Source organism: Rhea americana, unplaced genomic scaffold (assembly GCF_003343005.1).
Source record: "Rhea americana isolate MKP2758 unplaced genomic scaffold, rheAme1 scaffold_160, whole genome shotgun sequence".
NCBI classification, from domain to species: domain Eukaryota; kingdom Metazoa; phylum Chordata; class Aves; order Rheiformes; family Rheidae; genus Rhea; species Rhea americana.
Window position 1 is genome coordinate 1,629,851 of NW_028185706.1, and position 22,770 is coordinate 1,652,620.

The 22,770-nt window shown below is 45.3% G+C and overlaps 1 protein-coding gene across 1 annotated transcript in view; it reads right to left on the reverse strand.

Annotated features, from left to right (window-relative positions):
• Nucleotides 1-1,233: 1,233 nt before the first annotated feature.
• Nucleotides 1,234-22,770, reverse strand: part of VASH2 (vasohibin 2) — a 43,404-nt gene continuing 21,867 nt past the window's right edge. The window contains exons 8-11 of the mRNA XM_085300161.1: nucleotides 13,897-14,278; nucleotides 10,652-10,767; nucleotides 4,144-4,206; nucleotides 1,234-3,736 (exon numbers count right to left, since the gene is read on the reverse strand). Coding sequence (XP_085156287.1) covers nucleotides 3,667-3,736; nucleotides 4,144-4,206; nucleotides 10,652-10,767; nucleotides 13,897-14,278 — 631 coding nt within the window. The 3' untranslated portion in view covers nucleotides 1,234-3,666. The remainder of the gene's footprint in view (nucleotides 3,737-4,143; nucleotides 4,207-10,651; nucleotides 10,768-13,896; nucleotides 14,279-22,770) is intronic.

The following is a 22,770-nucleotide window of genomic DNA, read 5'->3' on the forward strand; positions in this document are numbered from 1 at the left end:
TTCATGGTAGTGGTCAAATTAATAGTGAAGATGTTCAACCCTGGATTCCAGTTAGATACTTTAAACCAAACATGCTCAAAGCTGGAGCTGGTAGGTGCAAACATGCTTCCTCAGATACAACATACACTTGTARGGCCTGGTTACAGCTAAATTCTGTCCAGCTGTGGCAACTCCTGTACTTGTCTCAAGAGCAAGGGCCTTTGCTTGCCTGAGGGACTGCAGTGTCATTCTCAGTGCAGAAAAAGGTGAGACAGCTGCTGCTCCAGAGCACTGCTGGTAAAGAGGTGGTTGCTTACTCACTGGGTGTCTGTGCTATCTCCAGGCCTCAGGCGACAGCACAGCGGAAGGTGGGTAGCAAAGTTTTACTTGGAATTGGGCCTCCTGACTGGAACACTACTTGTTTAGTGTTTGGACAGGTGTTTGTCTAAAGCTGTACTCCTCCAAAGAACAAATTTTCACATTGGTTCTAGCTTCTTTTACATAGAGAAGCCAGTAAACGATTATATACAGTGCCAGCTTGAATCTTTACACTAATTTAAAAGCAGAAGTTTTGGACTTGCTGACTGATGATTTCCATATTTGGCTTAYACTCAACTATTCAGCAGTGTCCCTGTCACACTTTAAAGTGCCTAATCCTTCAAAGTGGTAAAGATCAGCAGGGAAATGGGGATATATTTTTTGAAAGTTATTACATGAAACAGTTAAAGCAACAAAGTATTTGTTCTGTTTCATTTGTGCCTGTTATTAGTGAAGGACCACAGTAATTATTTCCTTCCCTTTACAAAAGGAAACTGTCACCTAAAGTTCCTCCCCTCCCTATTCTGATGGCAATGCATGAGGGATTAGGGTCAAGGCTTTACTGACAGGAAAAAGCAATAGTAGCTTAACATGATGTAGAAATCAGTGCTGTCACCAGTTTAATGGTGTTTGTTTATTGGTTCATAAGAATGTATGTTCAGGGGTTAAGATACTTGTTTCAGTTCTTATTAGCATAACCTGTTAATGCTTAGCTATATTGTGTGATCTCTAAGCACTTAAAGATTGCTTTGTACAATAGTAGATAAGATGGGTATTTAACAATCTTAAGATCTGCTTTAGTTGATTCCCCTTTGTCATGTGTCTTGCTTCAAGACTGTAGGCTAAAGAAATAATGTAGACTTTTCTAGAATAACAGTAGATGTTACACATCACTGTCTGGATTGTGATAGACAAGGGAAAAAAAAAGCTAAGTCATTAAAAAAGACTACCATGACAGTTTATTAAAGTTTCATGCTGTGTATAAACATACAAGTGTGTGGGGGGGCAAGGAGGTAAAAACAATCATGCACAGGTTTTTACTACTACTTGACCATGCTGCAGGGAGATAGATAGAAAAAAAGTCACTAGAACCACAGTTAAGACAAATGCCATCATAAGCAAATTTCAAGAGAATATTTCAGATGGACTTTAAAACAAGAACCACCCCAAACATAGTTTGTCACACAGCTCTACAGCTTAGAAAAGTTTCAGTATAAGTTAGAGGTTCAGAGAGACTAGTTCAAATTGCTCTGGACACTAGTAAAAACAGTATAACAACCACTGTTACTTGAGTTGAAGAGAAGTAAAGCATGGTTTCGTAGAAAAACCTTGCATCAGCTAACCTGGTGCTACAGGTACCATTTATCAAGATTTAACAGCTTTCCACATCATTTTATYTGTAAGAGATCTACAGGATACTTAAACATTGTTTAGGTCACAAAACACTGAGCAGCACAAAGGTTAAAACAAACTCTGTAGCTAATGTCAAATTACACAACAAGAATTTATATCAAAAGAATATTTCGCACTATTCCTTGACTCTTGACCCAAAACATTCTCATTGTGAACAAAGGAGTGAGWAAAGTTATGGGGAGAGGGATGGGAAGGGCCTCCCTGTAAGTGATAAAATAATCTTGTATAAAGAAGTGTAATAGGTTTGAAAAGTCTGGTTTCTAGTTTGGCCTTCAACTTACTGGAAGTGTTTCACTGTTTGTAAAAGAAAAGTTACAGACTTGGTGTTGTCTTCCTGTCCTAGGTAAGTGAGATTCATTGATTTCTCTGAGCAAAGAAAGAGGTCTGTACTACATGCAGTCATCTCCTCCTGTGTTCACTTCATCCTTGGTTAATCCAAGTGTTCTAGGAGCTTTAATCATTTGTTTTGAGCAAGCATTACTGTCATCTTCTCAGAGAGTCCAATCAATAAAAGCCCAGGAGGGGAGGTATAAAAGGCCCATGCTAATATCATCTATAAGCATAGCACAAAGTGTAGAGGCTGGACTTTCAGAATAATCCAGTTTTCATTTTAGGCACCTAATGAAATATTTTCAGGAATGCAGCACTCAAATCCTTCCAGAGAACTTCCTTAATGTAAATAGTGGACCCCAATAAAAGTCTTGCCCTGTCACTTAAAAAACACTGCCTTCATCACAGGTCCTAAGCTAAGCCTTACAGCAAAAGGACAGAGTAGGGAGGAAGCAGACAAGCTTGAGTTGTAGCTGTTTCTGACATATTAATTGCTTTATTGCTGAATTTGTTCCAGTACAACTTTCCTTTTCAGGTCTGACTAAATGATCGTTGTTGTAATGCATATAGGAAGAACCCCCTGTAGTAGCATGGTGGAAGCATAACTTCAGTCTGTGATGTCTGATCTTAATATAAGATGTCAAGGCATCACCATATGAGACTGTTCAGCCTTTCAAAGACAAGGTTCCAAGTTACACACAAATATTGAAAGAAAAATGTAAAGATTCAAGCTAGCAATTCTAGCATTTTTTCCATTATTCCACGAACATACAAGAAAAAAAATGGTACTATACTATGAAGCCTTGTCTCTACAAAACAGCAGTCTCCACGTTTTGTGCTTCAGCAATGTAGTTTGGAAAGACTAAAAGCTTGTGACAAAATATAAAAAAAAAAACTACAAAAGTTTTTAAAAATTGGTCAGTTACTAAAAAAAAAAAATCCTTATCTTTTCCATAATAAGATGTCAGTGTATGAAAATACACTTGCATGTTATTTTACCTTGACCTTTTCAGCAACATGCATAAAATAGTAATACAGGTGGCAAAGCACATCCACTGCTGTTTTAATATAGTAATGCTAGGAGACAGTACAAATTAGTTACAAAACAATAATACTGACAGTTTTGCATATCTATTAAGTTTAGTGAGGTAATGTTGACACTTCAAAAACTCACGCTACTTCTGCACTGCTTGTTTTTATTGCTGACTATTAATACTGAACATGATTTTTTTAAAACACACTGTACCTCAGCACATCTTAACACTGAGAAGACTAWGATTTCATAATCATCCCAGGCCTACCACTCAGTACAGTGCCCAAATTAAAACTTACACAAAGAAATTATACTTAAAACCCATGTACCACTGGAGTCACCTCCTACATGATGGAGGAAAAAAATCCCATCTCCTGCTGAACATAATATTAGGTTCTCTTCACTGATGCCATTTCCATGAATTGAAAGAAAATAAATATTGCCACCAAAGTTTCCTGTGGTCTGTTTTCTAGTACAACTTTAAWTTAAAGTCCACAAGCTAATATAGTCCCATTCCTTCTTCCTTCCAATGAAGTGCAGGTAAAGTGCAGCAGGAAGCATCAAGGAAGCCCTCTGTCCAGCTTATGGCTTTGCTAGATGCGGAGCTGATAGCCCACCTCGTTGAGCGTAGCCAGATCTGCTTTCTTGTCCACTACTGCAGGCCTGCAAGCAAAGGAGGAAAGAGGGAGCTGCTCAACAGCAATCTGACACCACTGTGCACTTTTCAGACCAGGACCAGTTTACTTCAAAATAGGACTGCATACATCTAAGTAAGTTTCTCATCACAAGCACAGTCCTCCTGAATTTCCATCATGTAAACAAGCATTACGTGAGCTAGTCATGTAGGTTCCCTCTGAAGTGAAGCACTTGCAAAGAACAAGTCACGCCATCCAAAGGTAGGTGAACTAAGACTGGGAGTGCCCTCCCACATCTGCCTTGAGAGAGGGCCTAAATGACTAGATTAGACTAGACACATCACGCTCTTCAGCTAGCCCAGAACAGGACTCCAGCTTTTAGAATAAACAAAAACTGTTGAGAGAAGCTGAAAACAAGCCAGCAAGGCCTCTTACATGGTCACAGTTTGATGTCCCTCTGACCCTGCTGTTTCCTCTTGGTGAGGTCTGTGTGAAGGTCTAGAGCCAGCCAAATAGAAAACACAAGATGAACTCTTTTAGCCTCCAGGCATCTTATATTTTGATAAAGAAAAAACATTCACTTAAGTGAATACACACATACATGTATACTGGCAGATCATGTAAGTCAAGTAACAACCTTAGRCAAATGAAACCTTTAGAACTAGCAGTCTCCCTATTTAGGGAGCAATGGAAGAAATCCTGCAACAAAATCAATAAAGCTAAATAATGCCAGTGCTTTATAGTCTGTGGAAGTGTCTAATCTGTGGGTTTATTTCAGGCTTCCAGCTATTTTCACACTAAGCCCTATGTTTACTTTCCTTAAAAAAGACAGTAAGGTTCTCCCASCAGTGTACAGTGTATCCACTTAACCGCAAAAACACCACTAAAGCCTGAGCAGTAAAATCTGAAGTTGTTAAGTGCTCTAGCACCCTCTTCTCCTACAGCTGGTTTTCCAGCTCTTACGCATACCTTTTACTCACTGTGCTGCAGATGTGACCTSTCGCACATGCAAAGCCAGTATTTAACTCCTCAGTCCATGAAGCCTTGTCCCACTTCTGCAGTAGTCGCTTTAAGCCACTAGCCTATTACTTAGCTTACTGAAGAAGTCTTTACCGGGCTCTATCACCTGCAGGAAGGAGTTGCACCTGAGGAGACCTTGAGATTATTCACACAGTGAATAATGATGCTCCCTTTCTTCCTTCCTCAAATATAGGAATCTTCTAACCTTTCCACTCCTTTTTCCTCCCCCCGCCACCTCAAAACACAGTTTCAGTTAAAGCAAACCTGGATGGTTCTACTTTCTTCCATGATCCAAGAGAGATGGGGAGGCACTGCATACCTGTGCAGACCACGCTCTTTACACTGCATCACAATCCTCTAGCTACATGCAGACTGTCCTCTTTAGTGTTTCTCTCTGCAGAGCATTTGGAAAAGGTAAGGACTTGTTGGAGCAGAGGCTTCAGAGCCCCTTTTCTCCTCGGCTAGACACTGACCTGAAGCAGAACGTCCCCTACACAGTGATTATGGCTACAATCAAACTGCGCGCTCTCAAAGCACCAGGGGAGCAACACTGCTCCACCTTACATGGGTAACTCTGTTACACTAGCTGAAAGGTCCAGGCAGCATCTCTGTCCAAAGTGCCCCTATGAACATCTGAAGCTGTCCATAGYTGCTTGGTACACAGCATCCATGGGCTGTCTTCACTGGATCTGCCTGGTTTTGAATCTGCTTGAATAACCAAACACACTGTATTAACAGAGCTAGCAACTCCAAACTGCCTTTCAACAGCYAAATTAGGCCAGAAGTATACAAGTCTGCGTTGCTTTGACATTCACAGAGCACGCCTGTGTTAAGCCTCAAACATTAAAATGAAGAGGAAATACCTCTGGTGAATTGACATTTAGGAGCAGAAATTGCTTCAYGCTGTCACATTACAATCCCTCTCAAACTCAGATTAACACTCCCAGACTCCTCCAGCTCCAAAATTCTGCTACTGAGCAAAACAAGGCTTTCCCTGTCCCAGCACTTGGGCTTGCAATCTACTGCAGCCTCCTACCTTTGGACATAAAAGATGATGGACAACTRGACACAGTAAAAGCCCACTGCTGATGTGGGAGAGTCAGCTAAYGAGCTGCTGCAACCTGACTACACACCAGTCTCCTGGGGGGAACATACTGCTTACTGTCCCCCACGTCCTGCAAGATACCCTAYGTGCCCTGTAACTGTATGTTCAACAGGAAGCACTTGCAGGATACAGTGCTAATTGAAATTTGCCTTTAAATATCAAACAAAACAAGTATTAAGTGATTTTCAGTAGAAAACAATAGCTGGGGAGATTCTTTTCCATAGCATGAATTCAGCTGTGCTACATAATTAGGAATGCTCATGCATAATCTAACCTTATTATAGTTTACTTGTAACTGTGCTCAGTGCAGAAAGAATTAGAAGGGATTTGGTTCTAAAAGCCTAGATTACAATTCTCCTCTTTAAAGGGTTATGCAGTTTGCTAACAAACGACAGAACAAATGAAGATACCCATTTGGTCATTTACRAACCAACTGCTCTTTGAAAGTCTGAATGCAAAGACACTGGCTCTGTCTACAGCAGCAAGTAGTGCAGTCCAGCAGAAGTGGATGTGCTAATGACCTGATAGCCTTGCGCTATCCGTATTCTGGTGGTTTTACATGGGAAGGGCTCTAGTCTTTTCCCAATGTGCTACATGCGCGTTAGCAGCTGAAACACATCAGGCACACACCTGCCAGCCCAGCTTCATCCAAAAGCAGCCTGGTTTTTATATTCTGAGACTGCTCTGCAACAGTAGTCAAAGCATGATAGAAGAGAAGCAGGAGACCAATTTTGGAAGCACCTCCTGTCCAGGCTGAAATGCTATCATTGACTTACCAAYGGTCACCACGAGCATTTACATAACATGACCAGTGAGGAACCAGGATGACCAGCTAAAGAGCTGAGCCAGCAGAATCCACCAGTGCCTCTAAGCCTCACTTTAGCCCTTGTCCTCCAGAGAACAAACCAGCAAAGCCATGACAGTTCACCATGCTGAACTCCAAGTATTTGTCACCGGGAGGTTTTCCCAGGAGGCCCGTATAATTGATTGTTGGCAAAAAGCAGGCAGTAAGTTTGCAGGTGAACCCTCTCTCTCTACAATGAATGCCTTCTTAAGCCCCTGCCTGCTCACACAGAAGCAAAAAGCTTCTCTCCCCCTCCTCTGTAAGCTCTAAAAAGCTATAACTAGACCATGCAACTAAGATTCATAGAGACAAGATGCAGTGTCCACAAGCACTGCCATTATCTAGTAGGAAATTCAGCCTAAAAAATTGTGTCTAAAAGTCTGTCCTTTTTTATGCGTAACATAAGGCTTCTCACTGCAGTAAGATTCTCGCGGATCCCATCAATATATAGAAGAAAATACCTAATTTTGCCTCTCTTATTTCCTACCCCGTCAACTGTAGTTTGGTATGCACCACTCAGCTCACCCCTTAATGCCCTTCAGACCTCAGGGGCCTCCTGCAACAGCGGGCAGAAACCAGCAGAAGCTTGACTTTGGAAACAAAATGGTTGCATCACCAGCAGGAAACTCCCTACAGGCTGCAGTGTCACTGCCTCATCGCTAAAATAAACCTTCTGGGAAGTCCCACTAGATGCCTATATACCCAGTCCCCACGGGACCAGTGGGAGCTGGGTGCTCCAAGAAGGTACATGCATGTTTTGCATTTCTTTGGTATCAAACTAGCTTTCAAAATCCAGCCTTCAGTGACTCATTCYCAAGTGTTAACAAAATGCACAGTTACTGAAAGAGCTGTCACTTCATGCAACCTTTTTCAACTGAAGTGTTTGAACACCAACTCATTTCACTCGCAGGAAGTCCAGGTTTCAGAGGAGCGTTCCCACTCTCACAAGAGTCGGTAAGAGCAGCCCCTAGGAGAGGATCAGGCCAATTCTGAGGAGCTCAAGTTCAACATCTAGATCTGATACCCAAAATTCCCAGGCTTGGAGTAGGTACCCCAGTCTGGAAGTGCCTGGGTTACAGACAAGTTCCAAATCACCTCTTCRTTGCCAGCAGAAAGGACTCCAGCAGTGTTAAGGCCATCTTGCACGTGCCTACAGACCGCTCTTTGGTTTTATTCGTACAGCATTCCCAAGCAGTTCCCACTCCAGGCTCAGCACCAGTCCTAACAGGCCRCCTCCACAGCCCAGCACCTGCAGGTTGGTGCCAGCTGTCTTTTTGAGTTCAGGAAGTTAAATATCCTARGTTTCTATGTTAGGATAGCAGACCGGGTTACGACTGGCAGCACTGAAGTTTTTCTTGCTGTGACCAACCTAGCAGGCATGGATTGACTCCCATCACCTCCTCAAAATGAGRAGACAATTTAATGCTGCTACAATAGCCACTGACTTTGGTGTATGCAGCTCTAAAAGCTGCCCTAGGCATGACTCACTGCTATGCAAATGTCTCAGAACAGCAGCCTCAGTGCACCTTGCAGTGACTTCCACCTGGGACCCCGGCCGTTCTGAATACTCACTGCCCCACAGGCAGACCACTGCAGCAGCAGCATTTAGGTGGGTCAAGGGAGACTGAGAACCATGAATCTCTCTGCTCTTCAGCTATTCAGTGAAGAGTCATACAGAGGAATAATTTATTCTCTAAAGAGGAGGGGAAAAATAAATAAAAATGCCTCAGGTTTTTCCTGCCTGGAATTTTATAATACCTCCTACAGACACTCCTCCAAGCAAGCTGACAAACTCTAATTAAAAGGCCAATTTGACACCAACACTAGGCATTTCCCACTCTGTTTCTTAAAGTATTTCACAAACAGCCTTACTCTATGCCCTGAAGATGAACAGAAATCATCCCTATCTTACAGTGGCAAGCTGAAGCATAGAGAAGCAACAGGACCCACCAACGTTCACACAGCTGAGCAGCAGCAATGTAAAGCTGATTTGTCAAGCACAAGCCTCACGTTTTAACCTTTAAAAAATCCTTCCTATAGCTTCTAACAGTTAGCAACTGCATCCRTGCAGAGACCTGTATCTTGCTGAGAACCAATTTCATAGATGGATAACTGGAGGCACAAGGAGGCGAAGGCTTGAGTATTCCCATGACCAAGGCACAGCGTCACTCTCCCAGAGCGTCCCACTGGGTAAGTAGGGTGACTCTGTGCCACCCAGCAGCCCCAAAACAAGGACTATTTGCATGGCCATTCCCAAAATAGCTCTAAGGGGCTGCTAAAGATACGTCAGCCTGCCTGGAGTTGCTGAAGGCTCTTTTGCCCCAATCTTGCTTCCAAGCATGCTGGTCCAGGCTTGTGAGGGGGCTGCGCAGGACCTGCGGGGCTCTCATGCAGCTGCAGAGCACAGCCTCTGTCTCCTGCTTTCAGCATATATAGTTGGGTCCTGAGTCACCATTATACAAGACCAAGGTTTTTATTTTAGAATAACACAGTCCACTCAAGATGCAGGGCAAGACAGCAGAACAACTGAGCAGCTAATGGGTGCTGAAACCATTACAAGCCCCAGTGAGGCTACTCGTACTTCTCTTATCCTTGCATCTTATAAAAGCAAAGCAGCTGAGAGGCAGCCAACTGCTACAGAACAGCCACGTACTTAGCAGTTCTCCACGAAAGCCAGCTTAACTGGCTTGTCTTCCCAGGCCCAGCAAGACTCTCCAAATGTATGTGATTTACTCCAGCAACTGCAGCAGCAGTTTTAGAAACTCAAAGATTAAACTATCCCTCGAAGAGAATCTAAGCAAAGAATCTGGAGTAGCAGGGYCTATTACAACTATAACCATCCACATGCTAAGCAAGGAGCTCTTGGTGATAGGCCTGAAGTATTGTGGACTCGGTGTGAATTCACATGGAAAAATAAAAGCCCACTGTGAAATCACCTGCTGCTGAAGTATCTTAAAGTTATCTTTAGAAAGCAAATCTCATGTCTTTGTTAGCTGCTTTAAAATAAATAAGTGCTGAGACAGACAGGGAGCCTATTTAAAAAGCGATGATCATAAATATGCAGCTAAGCTGGGGCACATATAGGCTTTCACAAGGGTCAGCCTTCTGGCACGAAGCGTGCAGCTGGAATGCAGCTCTTCCACATCTAAGGCATGAGTGCCTGAATCACTGGTGTCTGTAAAAAGCCCATGACCTGAAGGCATAACTTTATCCATTTAGAGGTGTCATGTGCAGTTAATCCATCCTTCCACACATAGTTAAAGGGAAACAATTAATTGCCTACTATATGTGAGAGGTGATCGTTTTTTAAACCACTTAAAGTATCCAAAGTGAGTGATATTTCTGCTTTGGCAAGAAGAGAAAAGACCCTTTTTTTCATATTCCCTGCAAGGTGGGCAGTTCACAGTGAAAACTGCTACATCAGCAGAACAGCCCAATAAAGCTAATCACAGAGAATCTTTTTTTTTTTTTTTTCCCCCCCTCAATCTGAGTGACCATGATAGCAAGGACACCTCACCATCACAAGGAGGTAGGTACTACTGTTCTTATACTTACTTTTGAACACCCTTAAGTGTGATCAAACTACCTTCCTTTCTGTAAAGGCCTCCCACACCCCAAGCTAGGTTCTTAAGTTTCTCCAGAACGGGGATTGTACAAAAGCTGAAAAAACTAACAAGATGAAACATGCATTTCCACAGTCGTCCAACACTAAGYAGAGTCAGACTGAAAAGAAGTCATCCAGGCCTCAAAGGACACTGCACAGAAGAACAGGCAGGGAGCTGGTAAGTCGCAAACGCAGCAACACCAGGACATCAGCAGTACTGGCCTCTAGAGCTCCACAGGTAGCCAAGATACTTGCTGCAGTTTTCCTGTACACGCCAGTAAGTGTATATATATTTTGCACGGTAAAATAACATCACCACCCTCAACTTTTGACTCAGTGACGGCAGCACCAACAGCACAGGAATACTCACGATTTGTCTCTTCTGCCCGCTCGTCTCTGAGGGCTGGCCTGCCTTCGGCGAGGGGACAGCGACTTACCCCGTGATCTCTCTTTGACCGGAGAATGGGCACTTGAGGGTTTCAGAATCTGCAAGAGATGGGGGAGGGAAGGAAACACCATTCAATACAGGCAATGATTCATTTAAAAGGGTTATAGGGTACCAGGGGTGACATACAAAGAGCCTTTAGTCCCTTGGGTCAAACCYTGCCTAGATTAAGAGATACTCAAAGTTGATACAGTGTGATAGCTGTTCAGGGGTCCCTTACAAAAATTAATTGGTGACACCAATTAAGTTCCCAATTAAATATAATTAAAAAAAAARRAAAAAAAMCACAACACTCATCCACAGCTTTCTTCAGAGCTGGCAACAACAAGGAGTGAGAAAAACTGCTTTGACCCTCAAATGAAGGGGTCTCACACAGCCAAATCACATTCTCCAGCTTTTCTCTCTCCGTACAAAGGCCAGCTGTATGTACGGCAGGTGGTTGATTCTCTGGGACTGTGAGGCCTTTTAGAAGTCTCTTATCCATTCACACATTTCCCTACATCCCCCCAGTTACTCAAAGCTCCAATGTCTATCAGTACCATATTCATACTTTGTGCTGTTTTCAAAGACCTGATGCTTCAAAGCCAGCACCCTTGCAATGCAGGGACACTTACAGCTCTGATTCTGACCTAGCTCGTGCAAACTGCTGTGGCTGACTTCAGGGGGGCAGGACTGCATTAAGCACAGTCTCACCCCGTGTGCAAAGTTAGATGCAGGCTCAGAGCCTTGGTTCTGACCTTGAGACATTGACGCRGACTGGATTCAATGTCACACCTCAGTACARACACCAGCTCATCCTCCTGTCAAAYGCCAGTACTTAAGYTCAGGAAATTTTCCTTCCATACACACTTATTTCACTAGAGCCYTGTTTGCTCTCTAGAGGGAATTGAAAGCACATTAATAGAGAAGAAGAGAAAAAAGCTTTATTATGTGCGTGTTTGAGCATGTTTGCCTAAGATTACAGTACAGTACAAGTTAGCCTAGATCCCAGTCCATGCTGGTCATGTTGCCTAACGGACCTCCGGCTATGCTAGCAGGACCACTTTGGCCATACCCCTTCCTGGTATGTCAGCCTCCTTCCCCCACAACGGCACCTGCGGCGAGCCTTGGGCTTCTCTGCTGCCACCAGTCGCCCCAGCTGGCAACTCACTTCCCTCCCTCTGTCCCCACATCCACAAAGAAGATCCCCCATTAAGYTGTCAGGGTATAAGAAATAGAGACTCTTCATACTTAAAAACTGAAGAAGCAGTCACCTTTCAAAGATCTTGCTAAAATAAAAGGATGTTTCCRAATCAGCCACAGGGTAGACTCACCTCAGGCAGAGCTTCCAGCTCTGAGTCCCTGCTTGTACAGAAGAGCAAGGCAAATAGGACACCTTTCATGTTCATAGCGTAATACATGCTTACACTGGCACCRGTCAAGTGCTACAGGTCATTTCATGTTTAAAACGCAAGCGCGGAAGAGATTCAGCATGTGTAGTCTTGGTACGTCCAACTACCATGCCTGATGGCTAGCAGACACAGTCCTCTTACCAACGGGAACCTCRATGAACTGGCACCACATGTGTATAAGTGGCAGAGACTGAGAGTCACCTCACGTCTTCCTCTTGTCCTCCAAAACTCCTTGGCCAGGGTAGGAGAGGTGGCAGCAGGGGCTGCAGCTGCCAATCCCGCTGCTCAGGCAGCACTCCCACTCCAAAATCAGGGCCAGGGGCATGTCCCTTAGCACCCCCTCCCAAAAAAATGCACACAGCTGCTGCACATGAGCCATTCCTCAGCAGAGCAGGGAACAGCAACCCAGAATAACTTGGACCTGACTCCACATACCTCTACAGCAGATCCAGCCCCATACTTGGTGAGTGCACCTGCTCTGCTCTAACTGCCAACAGATGGTTGGAAAGGCATCAAATCCCATTTCACTGCAACTGAAACCAGCTCCTCATTCACACCAGTCCTTGAGGCAGGGTCATGAGCTGTAGCCAAATCCTCGAAACGGGTGGCAGCTCTCATGTTTCCCCTTTCTCTCATGTTCCACCCCCCCAGGCCACTCAGTCTGACCAGCCAGCAGGGAAGTACAAGCCTTCTAAGGGTTCATTTTCCTCACCCTTCCCACGTAATCTACTTCCCAATTTAGCCCAGTAACAGACCCTGCTGCCCCTGTCCACTGATGGTGGGATGCATGCAGCGAAGGGGTGAGCCCAGCAGCACGCTCTGAGAGGAGAAGTCATCCACTACGACAACATGTGCTTCCCATATCCTGGGGATAGCTGGTTATCGCACTTTAAGTGCAGCTCCTCCGCAGACTTAATTTTGCATTGCTAATCGGATAGAGAAGAGGGCTGCCTTTCGTATGCTGCAGGAGCCACCACTTGCTAATGCTCTGCTGGCCTAGTTAGGAGCACGAAGCAGTGCAATATCTCAGCAGCCTCCACCCACTCTGCCCACCACAACTACCCAGTTGTGTCACCTTCCTTCCTCTGCTCCCCCAGCCCCCTGCAAGGATCAGCTCATGCCCTCAGCAGAGGAGAGGGGCCTGAGAAGCCCCATTTCGGGGAGCACAAAGGGAACAGGAGATGGCCCTAATCCCAGGCCACTGCAGGTGACAATTTCAGATGTGCCTTGATCTCACCAGCTGTGAATCAGTCCTGCTACAGCTTACTGCCCTCGACTGCCAGCACTCGGCACGTGTTTCAGCAGTCTCAGGGCATCCCTTGAACCTCAGCTGGCCAAGAAGGACAGCAAACAGCAGAGATCCCCTCTGGTGACCAAGGCATGCACCTACCCTACCAGCAGCCATGGACCCAGCCCAGATTCACTAGTTCTTCCTGGCCACCTTCTTCCAGACACAGCAGGAAGCAAACAAATAGCGACCCGCACTTTAGCTCCTTGCACCCAGGGACAAGTATAGGGTTCAAGTGTTTCCTAAAATGAAGGACAGATTTTACAACTAAGCAAAATACATAATCTGGYGTGCCTGAAAACACACTAGAGTGTAGGAGAACCACCAAAATGGATTTAAACACAATCCCAGCCTACCTGAAGCATTTTCATCTCCCTTGGACCAGGGTCAGTCTGTTGAAGCAGAGCACAACCACCTTTGCAGGATCAGACAGAGCACACTCATTTCAGAGTACATCATAAGGAAATCACAGCCCAGACACACAGACCTACCTTCATTCGCATATCCCTAGCAAATTTCTCCAGCTCYTTCCTGACATCTGTGCGCATCATCTTGGATACATTGAGGACCAGTTGTTTCCACTCAATGGGCTGAAAGCTGTGCGGCTCATGCGGGACATATAATCCAATTTTTACTTTTTTCACTGAATGTAAATACTTTTTGTAAGAGTCTTCAAATTCAAAGATGAGGTCACTCAGAGTTCGGTAAGTTAAAGGTTTGTCCATCAAATCTGATCGCCTGCTCATGCCCAGTGACCCATACCGGCCATTGCAGTAAATCCCAAGCACCACATGATGAAAATAGTTCCCTGAGAAGTGGGTTTTAAAGCTGATGGGGAATCGTTCCACGGAGGGCTGCCCATTGGTTAAGTATCTGGTGTGCACTGCATCAAGGCAACAACAGAGTTGTGAAGGGGACAAAACAGAATTACATCTGTAAGACACTTCCAGCTGTTTTAACTGCCAAAGGCTACGCTTTCTTACAAACACAAATTCATTCTCATTGTGCCCCAGAAACAGTAAATACTGCTAATACCCGTTATACTGTTTGGAGGATAAGATGCAATTATTCAGCCAGGAAAGGGCCTGACTCTTAACTATGCTTAGGGCAAAGGGTAGGAGGGAAGAGTGATCAGTTCAGCATGCCAGAGAAGAGACCAGAATAATAAGTGGACTCTCTTATTTGATACCAATCCCAAATTCCTTTGCTCCAAAAAGGGAACAGCGTCTCCCTCAGTTCCATGTTGGAGCTTGGTATGGCTCAGGTTATTGATACTCATGTTCACACATCTCTGCAGCCTTCAAACAGTACTAAAGGCCAGAATTTATTTCCCTCCAGGGCAAGAGCTCTAGCTTTCGAGCTATACGCAGACCCTTGGCCTGGCAACTCCTGCAAAAGGCATATTATACTTTGCATATTATACTTGCAATCCATTGCTGGGATGTAGTAAATAAAAGCTCCCAAGTTCCCAGTTCTCTCCAGATAAGTACACATAGCCAGGCATAGACATTAACAAATAAACAAAAACCAACCCACCCACGGAGTTTGTTCCTGAATTGGTGGCCAGCTATTTCGAATGCACCATGTGAAAAGTGCAGGGACCGACATTTGTAACAGCGTAATATATGACCTTGGTTAGAAACTACATGTTGGTCCAATCCACTTCCTTAGGACTGTGATAGCTCTTGAAAACAGAGAGATTCAGATTCTCTCACGCGAATCAGCCTGCGTCAGTGCTTACGTTTTGTGCGGCTCCCTGCTGTTAATCCACACTGACAGCTGAAATCCACCCTCGCTCCAAGGGCTGATACCCACCGAAGGATTCCCAGGCCCCCCAGACAGCAGCCTTCTTTCCCTTCCAAGGCCAAGACCGCGGGGATGGCATCACCTGCACCRCGTTGTTTCCTCTCTCACCACACCAGCAGCTGTGGCTTGGCGCCTGCCCTACTCCCACGCCACGTGAATGCAGACAGGAGGGCTTTCTGGCAACTGTTTTGGGGGCTGAGCCAGGATCACTGAGGACAAATGCTGCTGCTGCTTCAGCAGCTCTCACCCTGGGACCTGAGCACAGAGAAGGAGACAGTGAAAGCCCCAGGCTGCAGAGGGCACAGGCAAAGCCAGCAATCAAGTTACCATCATCCAAGGGAAGGTGGAGGGATGCCAGGAAAAGGCTAGGGTGAGATGCTCCAGCCAGGGGTCTGTGCAGAGGCACATGCTGTAATTCAGGAGTCATTCCCCTGAAGTCAACACAGTCAGAGCAGYTAACTATGAAATGAACTGGCTAGACCTGCAGCACCTACTAGGTTACCACTGCCACAGTCTGTAGAGCTGAAAACTGGTGTCTGTCCCCTCTGCAGTTTCAGGGACCAACTCAGGCCTGCTGAACATGGAGAAAGTCTCTATTCCTCACTCCTCTCCACTCTTCTCAAACTGTTTTAATGCTCCTTTCCTCCCAGACAGCACAGAAGCTAAGCACGCACAGATCAGCAGCTCAGCTCACACGGCAATCATCAGCCCCACAGAGCCCTCCTGGGTCAAAACAGTACTGCAGCAGAGCCAAGATCCAGGCCCAAAACCTCGGAAAAACAGACCTGACAGCCCCACTGCGCTCTCCTGCGGCTCTACCAGGACAATTCTGTGTGGCCAAGCCAAAAATCTCTAAAAATTCAACGCAGAGAAGGACTGATCAGCAAAATATCACCCACCAGCATCCTCTCCACCCTCACATCCAAAGAGGTCTTTAATAGCACTTGCACAGCTGAGATGGCCTTGGAGGTTACTCTGAACATTCACCCCGTTGCAGCCTGCCTTCCTCACCAAGCCTGCACATGAGAGCCTGTCAGCTGCCTGAAAACTTGAGAAAACAAAAGACTTTTTAACCAATATCATTAAAAAAAAGAAAATACACACACACAAAATTCAGGCTCAGTTCCAGTTGTGCCCAGCCTGACACCTCACCACAAAACCAGTACAACACCCCTAGATTCTGCTCCCCATCAGCACTGAGCATTTGACCTCTCTTCTTTACAGGGATGCAGAAAAAGCATCCAGTGGCCCTCATCTGTTTCCAAGGCATTTTCTCAGGAAGATATGTCACCCGTCTGACACTTGCCAAAATTCACACTTTCAAACTCTTCAGCCAAAGCGAACACAGCTCAGAAATGCAGTACTGAGATTCCTGAAAAATGCCCATAATCTGAGGTCAAAGGTACTGATTAAAAAAGCAAACATAACAACAAACAAAACACCACACTCGTTGGCCACATCTTCCAGGACAACCACAGGTAAGCTTCTGGGTTTGATGTCAAGCGTATTTAGTTGTGCTCAGTGCTAGATGTCATAAGCTTTAGCAGCTTTTTGGAGAAATGCTTAGAAGGCATAGGAACAAACAGTGCTATGCGTCTAGCATACGTGGTGCACTTTGGTATCTGCGCAACAGTAAATCCAGACAAGTGCACAGAGCACAAGTGCAGCATGCAGAWCACCTCACCAAGCCAATGTTAGATGCACCCTCCTTTGACCATCTACCAGCCCGTCTAGACTAAACAGGAATGCCATGTACCAATTATAAAAGCTTACTCTGGTTTTAACTACACTAACACCAATGAGAAATACCTCTGTTGCCTTCAGTGGTCTTGTTGGATCTCTGTTGCATCAACACCACTCCAAAAAGAAAAAAGAAAAAACTCACATCTCGCACACTGTCAGCAGTAGTATTGAAGATTATAAATACACTGCAAGGTCAGAATCAGACCCTGCACTATTACACCAACTGAAAAATTCAGCCTACAGTCACCTCATTTAAAAGGTCACMCAGCTCAAGGCCTTTAAAGGAACATCCTGTATACATCAAAGTCAGGTTACAATAATTTCTGTCCTATAGATGGATTCTTGTGGAAGCTCATTGTATTTATTACTCTGTGCAACTGAAAAAGCAGTGTCTTTTATTAACACCTATGAAGCTTTCAAACATCACCGCTATTTTTCCCTTCATTATGAAAGGGTTTTCTCTCTGTACCCCGAGTACCTTTCTATTAAATTCACACAAAGCTTTTGTGGCCACCAGCACACACACACACTTCTACCACAAGGTCTTGGAGAAGCTGCAATTTAATCTCATTAAATACTAGGTAGGAGTAAATCTTYTGAGGAAGAAAATTACCCATCAAACAACTCTGCAACAACCACTGTGGAAATTAACCTTTAGATACAAGGTGCTTCTGCTAAGTGACTAGTTAATGAGAGTCTCCACTTGAGATGAAATACACAGGAAATGGGCTGGAAAGGCACATCAGATCTTCCCTTCTGTCATGTATCATTATTATTTCTTTTCTGCTTTGCCCAAGTAGAACTGTATTGTAGCAAACAAAAGGCAATGACACACCAATGCCACAGTTGTAATCACATCTTTGAGCTAGGACTGTAACTGCAGGATTGAGAGTCAGGGAGTAAATTATGTGCCACAATATAAAAGCAGCACAGAGCAGGAAAGGGCAAAAGCAGCTTTAATGGAAGCCCTGGGGCCTCCAGATTCTGGGCCCTCGTGTAAATCAAAGCAGTTTCCCCAAGGCTTGTCCCTCAGGGCTACGCAGCAGAAAAGAAACAGTACTGACAGATGCTAGCCTCCTCAGAGACCACCTAAGAGGGATACCAATCTTCCACCTTGCCAGTTCCCTGCCCTGATACCCCTCCTCTTCCCCTACTCCCTCACACCAGAGAGCACAAGAGGACAATACCTAGAGCTCCATCGAGGTCTTTGTACACCACTAGCACAGGACCTAGGAGAGCTCGTCTCCATCTCTCAGAAATTCCCCAATCCATCCTGACTCTGAGCTCTTCTGCAGCCTCACGTTAGTCATGCTACTTCAATTTTTCCATCCCAGAGAGACATTAATGCCTGCTAGCCATGGATTAGGTAACTAATGGGTTCTGCTCTTATATCCCAGGAAGCCGGTTTCAAAAACAATGCATTAGCGTCAAAGGAGAGAGGGAGGAACTGGACACAGAACACGCAACGTTATTGAAGGGCGACAGTCCACTGGCGTAACACAGTACGGGTCTACTAACAGTCTTTCTCGAACACAAACACTGCTAGCAGCCTGCAGAGAGCCCAATCCCCCATTCCATACACTGCCACTACCACCCTGCAAATCAATACAAGCACACCGTGCACTGAGCCACGGGTTGTGCATTTCCCTTAGCCCCATCAACCCTCCACTCAAACTCCTGCTTTTAGCTCTAGAGACTTTTTGATCCTCATCCAGCATGCCAAAGCGAATAGGATCAGGATCTGAACCCCAAAGACGTCRTCTCCCTGACATGCTTCCATCTATAGCTGCGATTCTGCCACATTGCACCTTTCCCCAGGGAGCACCACTGAGATGAAGGGAATCACAGCCACCATGGAGGCAGCAAATGTTTAACTACACAGCAAAGATGAGCAGCAATTTTGGATACTTGACTTTCCAATATGCTATACCAATATATTAGTTCATCCTACGCAGCCCACCACTGTGGCTCCAGGTGATCCTACAAGATTGTTCTGCTTGCAACTTTACCCCAGGCGTTAGGGGTTGCTTGGGGTTTGGCACGATTGGGGTGCAGACAGTGCTTGCTGTTATTTTAAGAGGATTTATTTTCAAGCCTCCATTGCTTCGATGATAAGCACACATCAGAAAAACCTCAAACCCAACCTCCTGACTTAAACACCTTACCTAGTTTTGATCCTTGGGGACATTCAGAGCTCAAATATAAGTAAGACTTTGGACCCAAAACCTGTACTCTGGCCGCTACATGGATTTTTCTGGGCAGTGGAATAAATGATGAGCAGTAGCCCTAGTCAGTACAAAAAAAAAAAAAAAAAAAAAAAAAAAAAAAAAAAAAAGGGGGGGGGGGGAAGACTTAGCCTGAGTTAGCCTTGGCCCCAGCAAGCTGGGAGTCAACAAGTCACTTCTAGAACAGTGGAGCAGAAACAGGCAGTAGCTGCTCCTTTTTAATCTGCACACTCCCACAGTGACTCAACCAGTGCTTTACAGCCAGCCCTTCTGTGTTTTTTCATTGTTGTTGGTGGTGGGTTTTTTAAAGGTATTTTCCTGAGGAGAACTTTAATATCATCCAAAAAGTCCCCAACACATGTCTCAGGGTTACCCCCACCACAGTACGTACCAACAGGCATTCTGCAATCACATTAAAGGGCACAGAGCAATTCCTGATCAGAAGAGGAACCCTTAATCTTGTTTACTTCCCTTTACTTCTTCTTAGAAGAAACTTTTATCTCTATTTTCTTTTTAAAATAAATAATCTAAGAAGAATCTTTGTGTGCCACCACTGTGGCTCTGGGCTTTAAACACTGACATTTCTGGAAATAGGTTGTAACAGCTGACAGCATCTACAGGGCAGCAGCTGGCTTTTATGGCTAGATGAGCTCAGTTTACTTCCTACCAGCAGTTTTCCACAGCAAAGACCCACAGCCAGCTGGACATGATGGARGGGGACACTTGTAAGGGCATTAGCCCACCTGCCTCTAAACCATCTTCAACAGGAGCTTAGCCTGAGTAAATATGGGGGAAAAATTAGCGTCACTGCCAAACAGAGCTCCGACAAACACATTGACTGCATATGGGGCATCAGATAGAGATCAACACTATCACTGAGCAATGGGCCCTCCCTGCAGAGGGCCAGGATACAGAAGACAAYTCTTCCCTCCACCCAGAAGGATTTCCCTGCCTACTGCCCTGTTGGCACCAAAAACTTCCCCTCCTGCCATGTCAAGTCCTGTGACCTGAGCTGGCAGGGAGCTATGCTACAGAGCTGCCAGCCAGAGAAGGCCCAGGACAGTGAGGCACCAAGAGAGACCATCCAGCTTCCCCTCTTCCCTGGTACGCCAAGGACCAAAGCAGACCCATGGCAGAGACACCGTCCTGCACAAGCAGCACACTGGGAGCATCACCCGGGTTTCATTTCTCTCGGTGGGATTCTTCCCTTCACAAAATGATTTAAGAGAAGCAATATGCACAGTAGGTGCTGAACTTTTTGGCCTTCGCTGTGTTACAAGAACATTTGTCATCAGGGTAAAATCACAAGCGAGCCAGAGACRCTCAGATACTGAGTGCAGGGCCAGGGCTACTTAGGTGCCTGGGACGGAGCGCAGGACAAACCAGCTCTGCCAAAGCAGGATACCCCGGCTTCAGGCCGGGCCCAGCTGCTCCTGGCCCTGGGCTTTTCAGTTGGCCCAGCATTTAATTCTCAAGTCTGTACACACCCTGCTGCAAGAACAGGACCCAAGATTCAAGAACAGATCAAACAGGGGACACGGGGAGAGACTATTTCTTATAGCTGTGTAGGGAAAAATACCCACTAGTCAGTCAGCRTGCGGTGAGACCACACAGAGCCTGAAACAGCTTGAAGTAAACTCAGATACGCTCAGTTTGTCGTATGCAGTATCAGCTGTTTGACCAGAACAGCCAACAGTGACTCCTCGAGTGCATTTAAGCACCTAGTTATCTCCAGCACCCAAATCTATGAGTACTTCTCCATCAGCTGCAACACCACCTAGCACTTCTCCTTACAGTTTCTTGATKCAGGTAGGTGTTTTCACTACAAACTCTACTCTTCCTCATTAGCCAAAGACACACAAAGCTAAGTCTGATGAACCTGATATCAAGCAAATGAGTCCTCCTTACACYACTTATGCTATTCATACTTGTTTAAAATTCTCCCTTATTTAATCCAGACAGGATGATGCAGTAGTGCTTCTTGTCTTATGGAGGGGACACATGCAGGGATCTTTCTGCTGAAGTTTGGCCAAGTTCAGCACAGAGAAGCATGGGGTATTCCTGTCTTCTCTCTTGCAATTCCCCTGGGCGAGGAAAGGCTGAGCAGGCCCTCCAAGCGCTCACAGCAGGCTGCAGCACAAAGCACCCCACGCACATTTCTCTAGAAATCTTAAGAGGATGAAAGTAGGCTGAAGATGTGACAGGGGGCAACTTTATTTAGGCTGGCAAAGCTGAAGCTGTTAACTCAGAATGAGGAGGCGGAGCCAGGAGAAAATAAACCTCACACTTCACTACTGTCATATAAGGCTTCAAAGTTCAGCAAAAACAGAGAAGCTACTTTTCAAAGCAACCAAGCAACTGCTAGCAACAGCAGAGAGCTTCTGACTGAGCCAGAAATAAACAATTGGAAAAGTTTCAAAACACAGTCCAGATGCACATTGCATCTTTTACAGCGTCCAGGCATGTCAAGATCCAAGGTTTGTGCCGACTTACTGCGGAAGCAGATAGCTACAGAACCCACATCTGGACRCAATCTGCTCCAACCGCCCACATGAGAAGTATGGCTCCCTCAAGCAGCACTGTCCTTTCTGAGTACTATCAGGGCTCAAAAAGACAGCTCAGCCTTACAAGCGCAGAGTGCCAAGCCAGTAACACCCTTTTAGAAGTACCAGTTCTCCAGCACCCAACGAGAGATGACTAAAGATTAGACCATGAAGATGGAAGTGATGAGGAGCTCTCTCCTGGCTCTTCCTAGCTGTAAGAGAGACTGTAGCTATTCAGCAGGACCTTCTTGTCCGTATGTCTGTTACTAAGTCGGGCAAGCTGTGGCCAAGCTTGCAAGAGGCAAAGAAGGGCACCGAAAGGTTATCAATATTCCAGTCATCTTGCTGTGACTGGATAAAGAAACTTTCTCACACTAAAAAGCAGTTACTCCCAGACCAGGAAGTTATCCACCAGGCAAGAGAACCAGGATGGGCACAGGACTCCAGCAGTGACAAATATCAGCTACTGATAAGATGCGCAGAAGGCACAATACAGAAGCTATTAAATCACCTCCTCCCCCCTGAGGCACTTCTGTATTGCTCTATCCTTCCTCATTTAATGACACTACTTGGTGGGGGGAGGCCTTTTAATACACTGCATGGCCCTGACTGCTACCTCGCATGAGCCGGGATRGGTGCACTTAAGTCAATGACAGCAAGTTATACTCATCTGTCACAGACCACACTCTGCAAGATTCCCTGAGGATGGATGTACTGTGCCACTTTCTCCTCCAACGTTTTGCTCTCTTCACTTTATTAAAGGGGATATAGCATGAATAAAATTCCCATTGCACCTTTTGGTCCACTATTCCCTTTCTTGGGCATAAGCACTTTTGATCCTTGCTTTRAACAGATGTGGTGAATGCACCATTACTCCCCTGATTTACAACYGAGCGAAGAAATACCCTGGAGAAGACAGCAGGAGGAATGCCTCTGGTTGGGCACTGATGAGCAGACCATGTAAGCAGAGAGATACAAAGCCAGCGCAGTCACACAGAGCARGAGATCCATGCAGATCTCTTCAGGGCCCCCTGGAATCTAACACCAG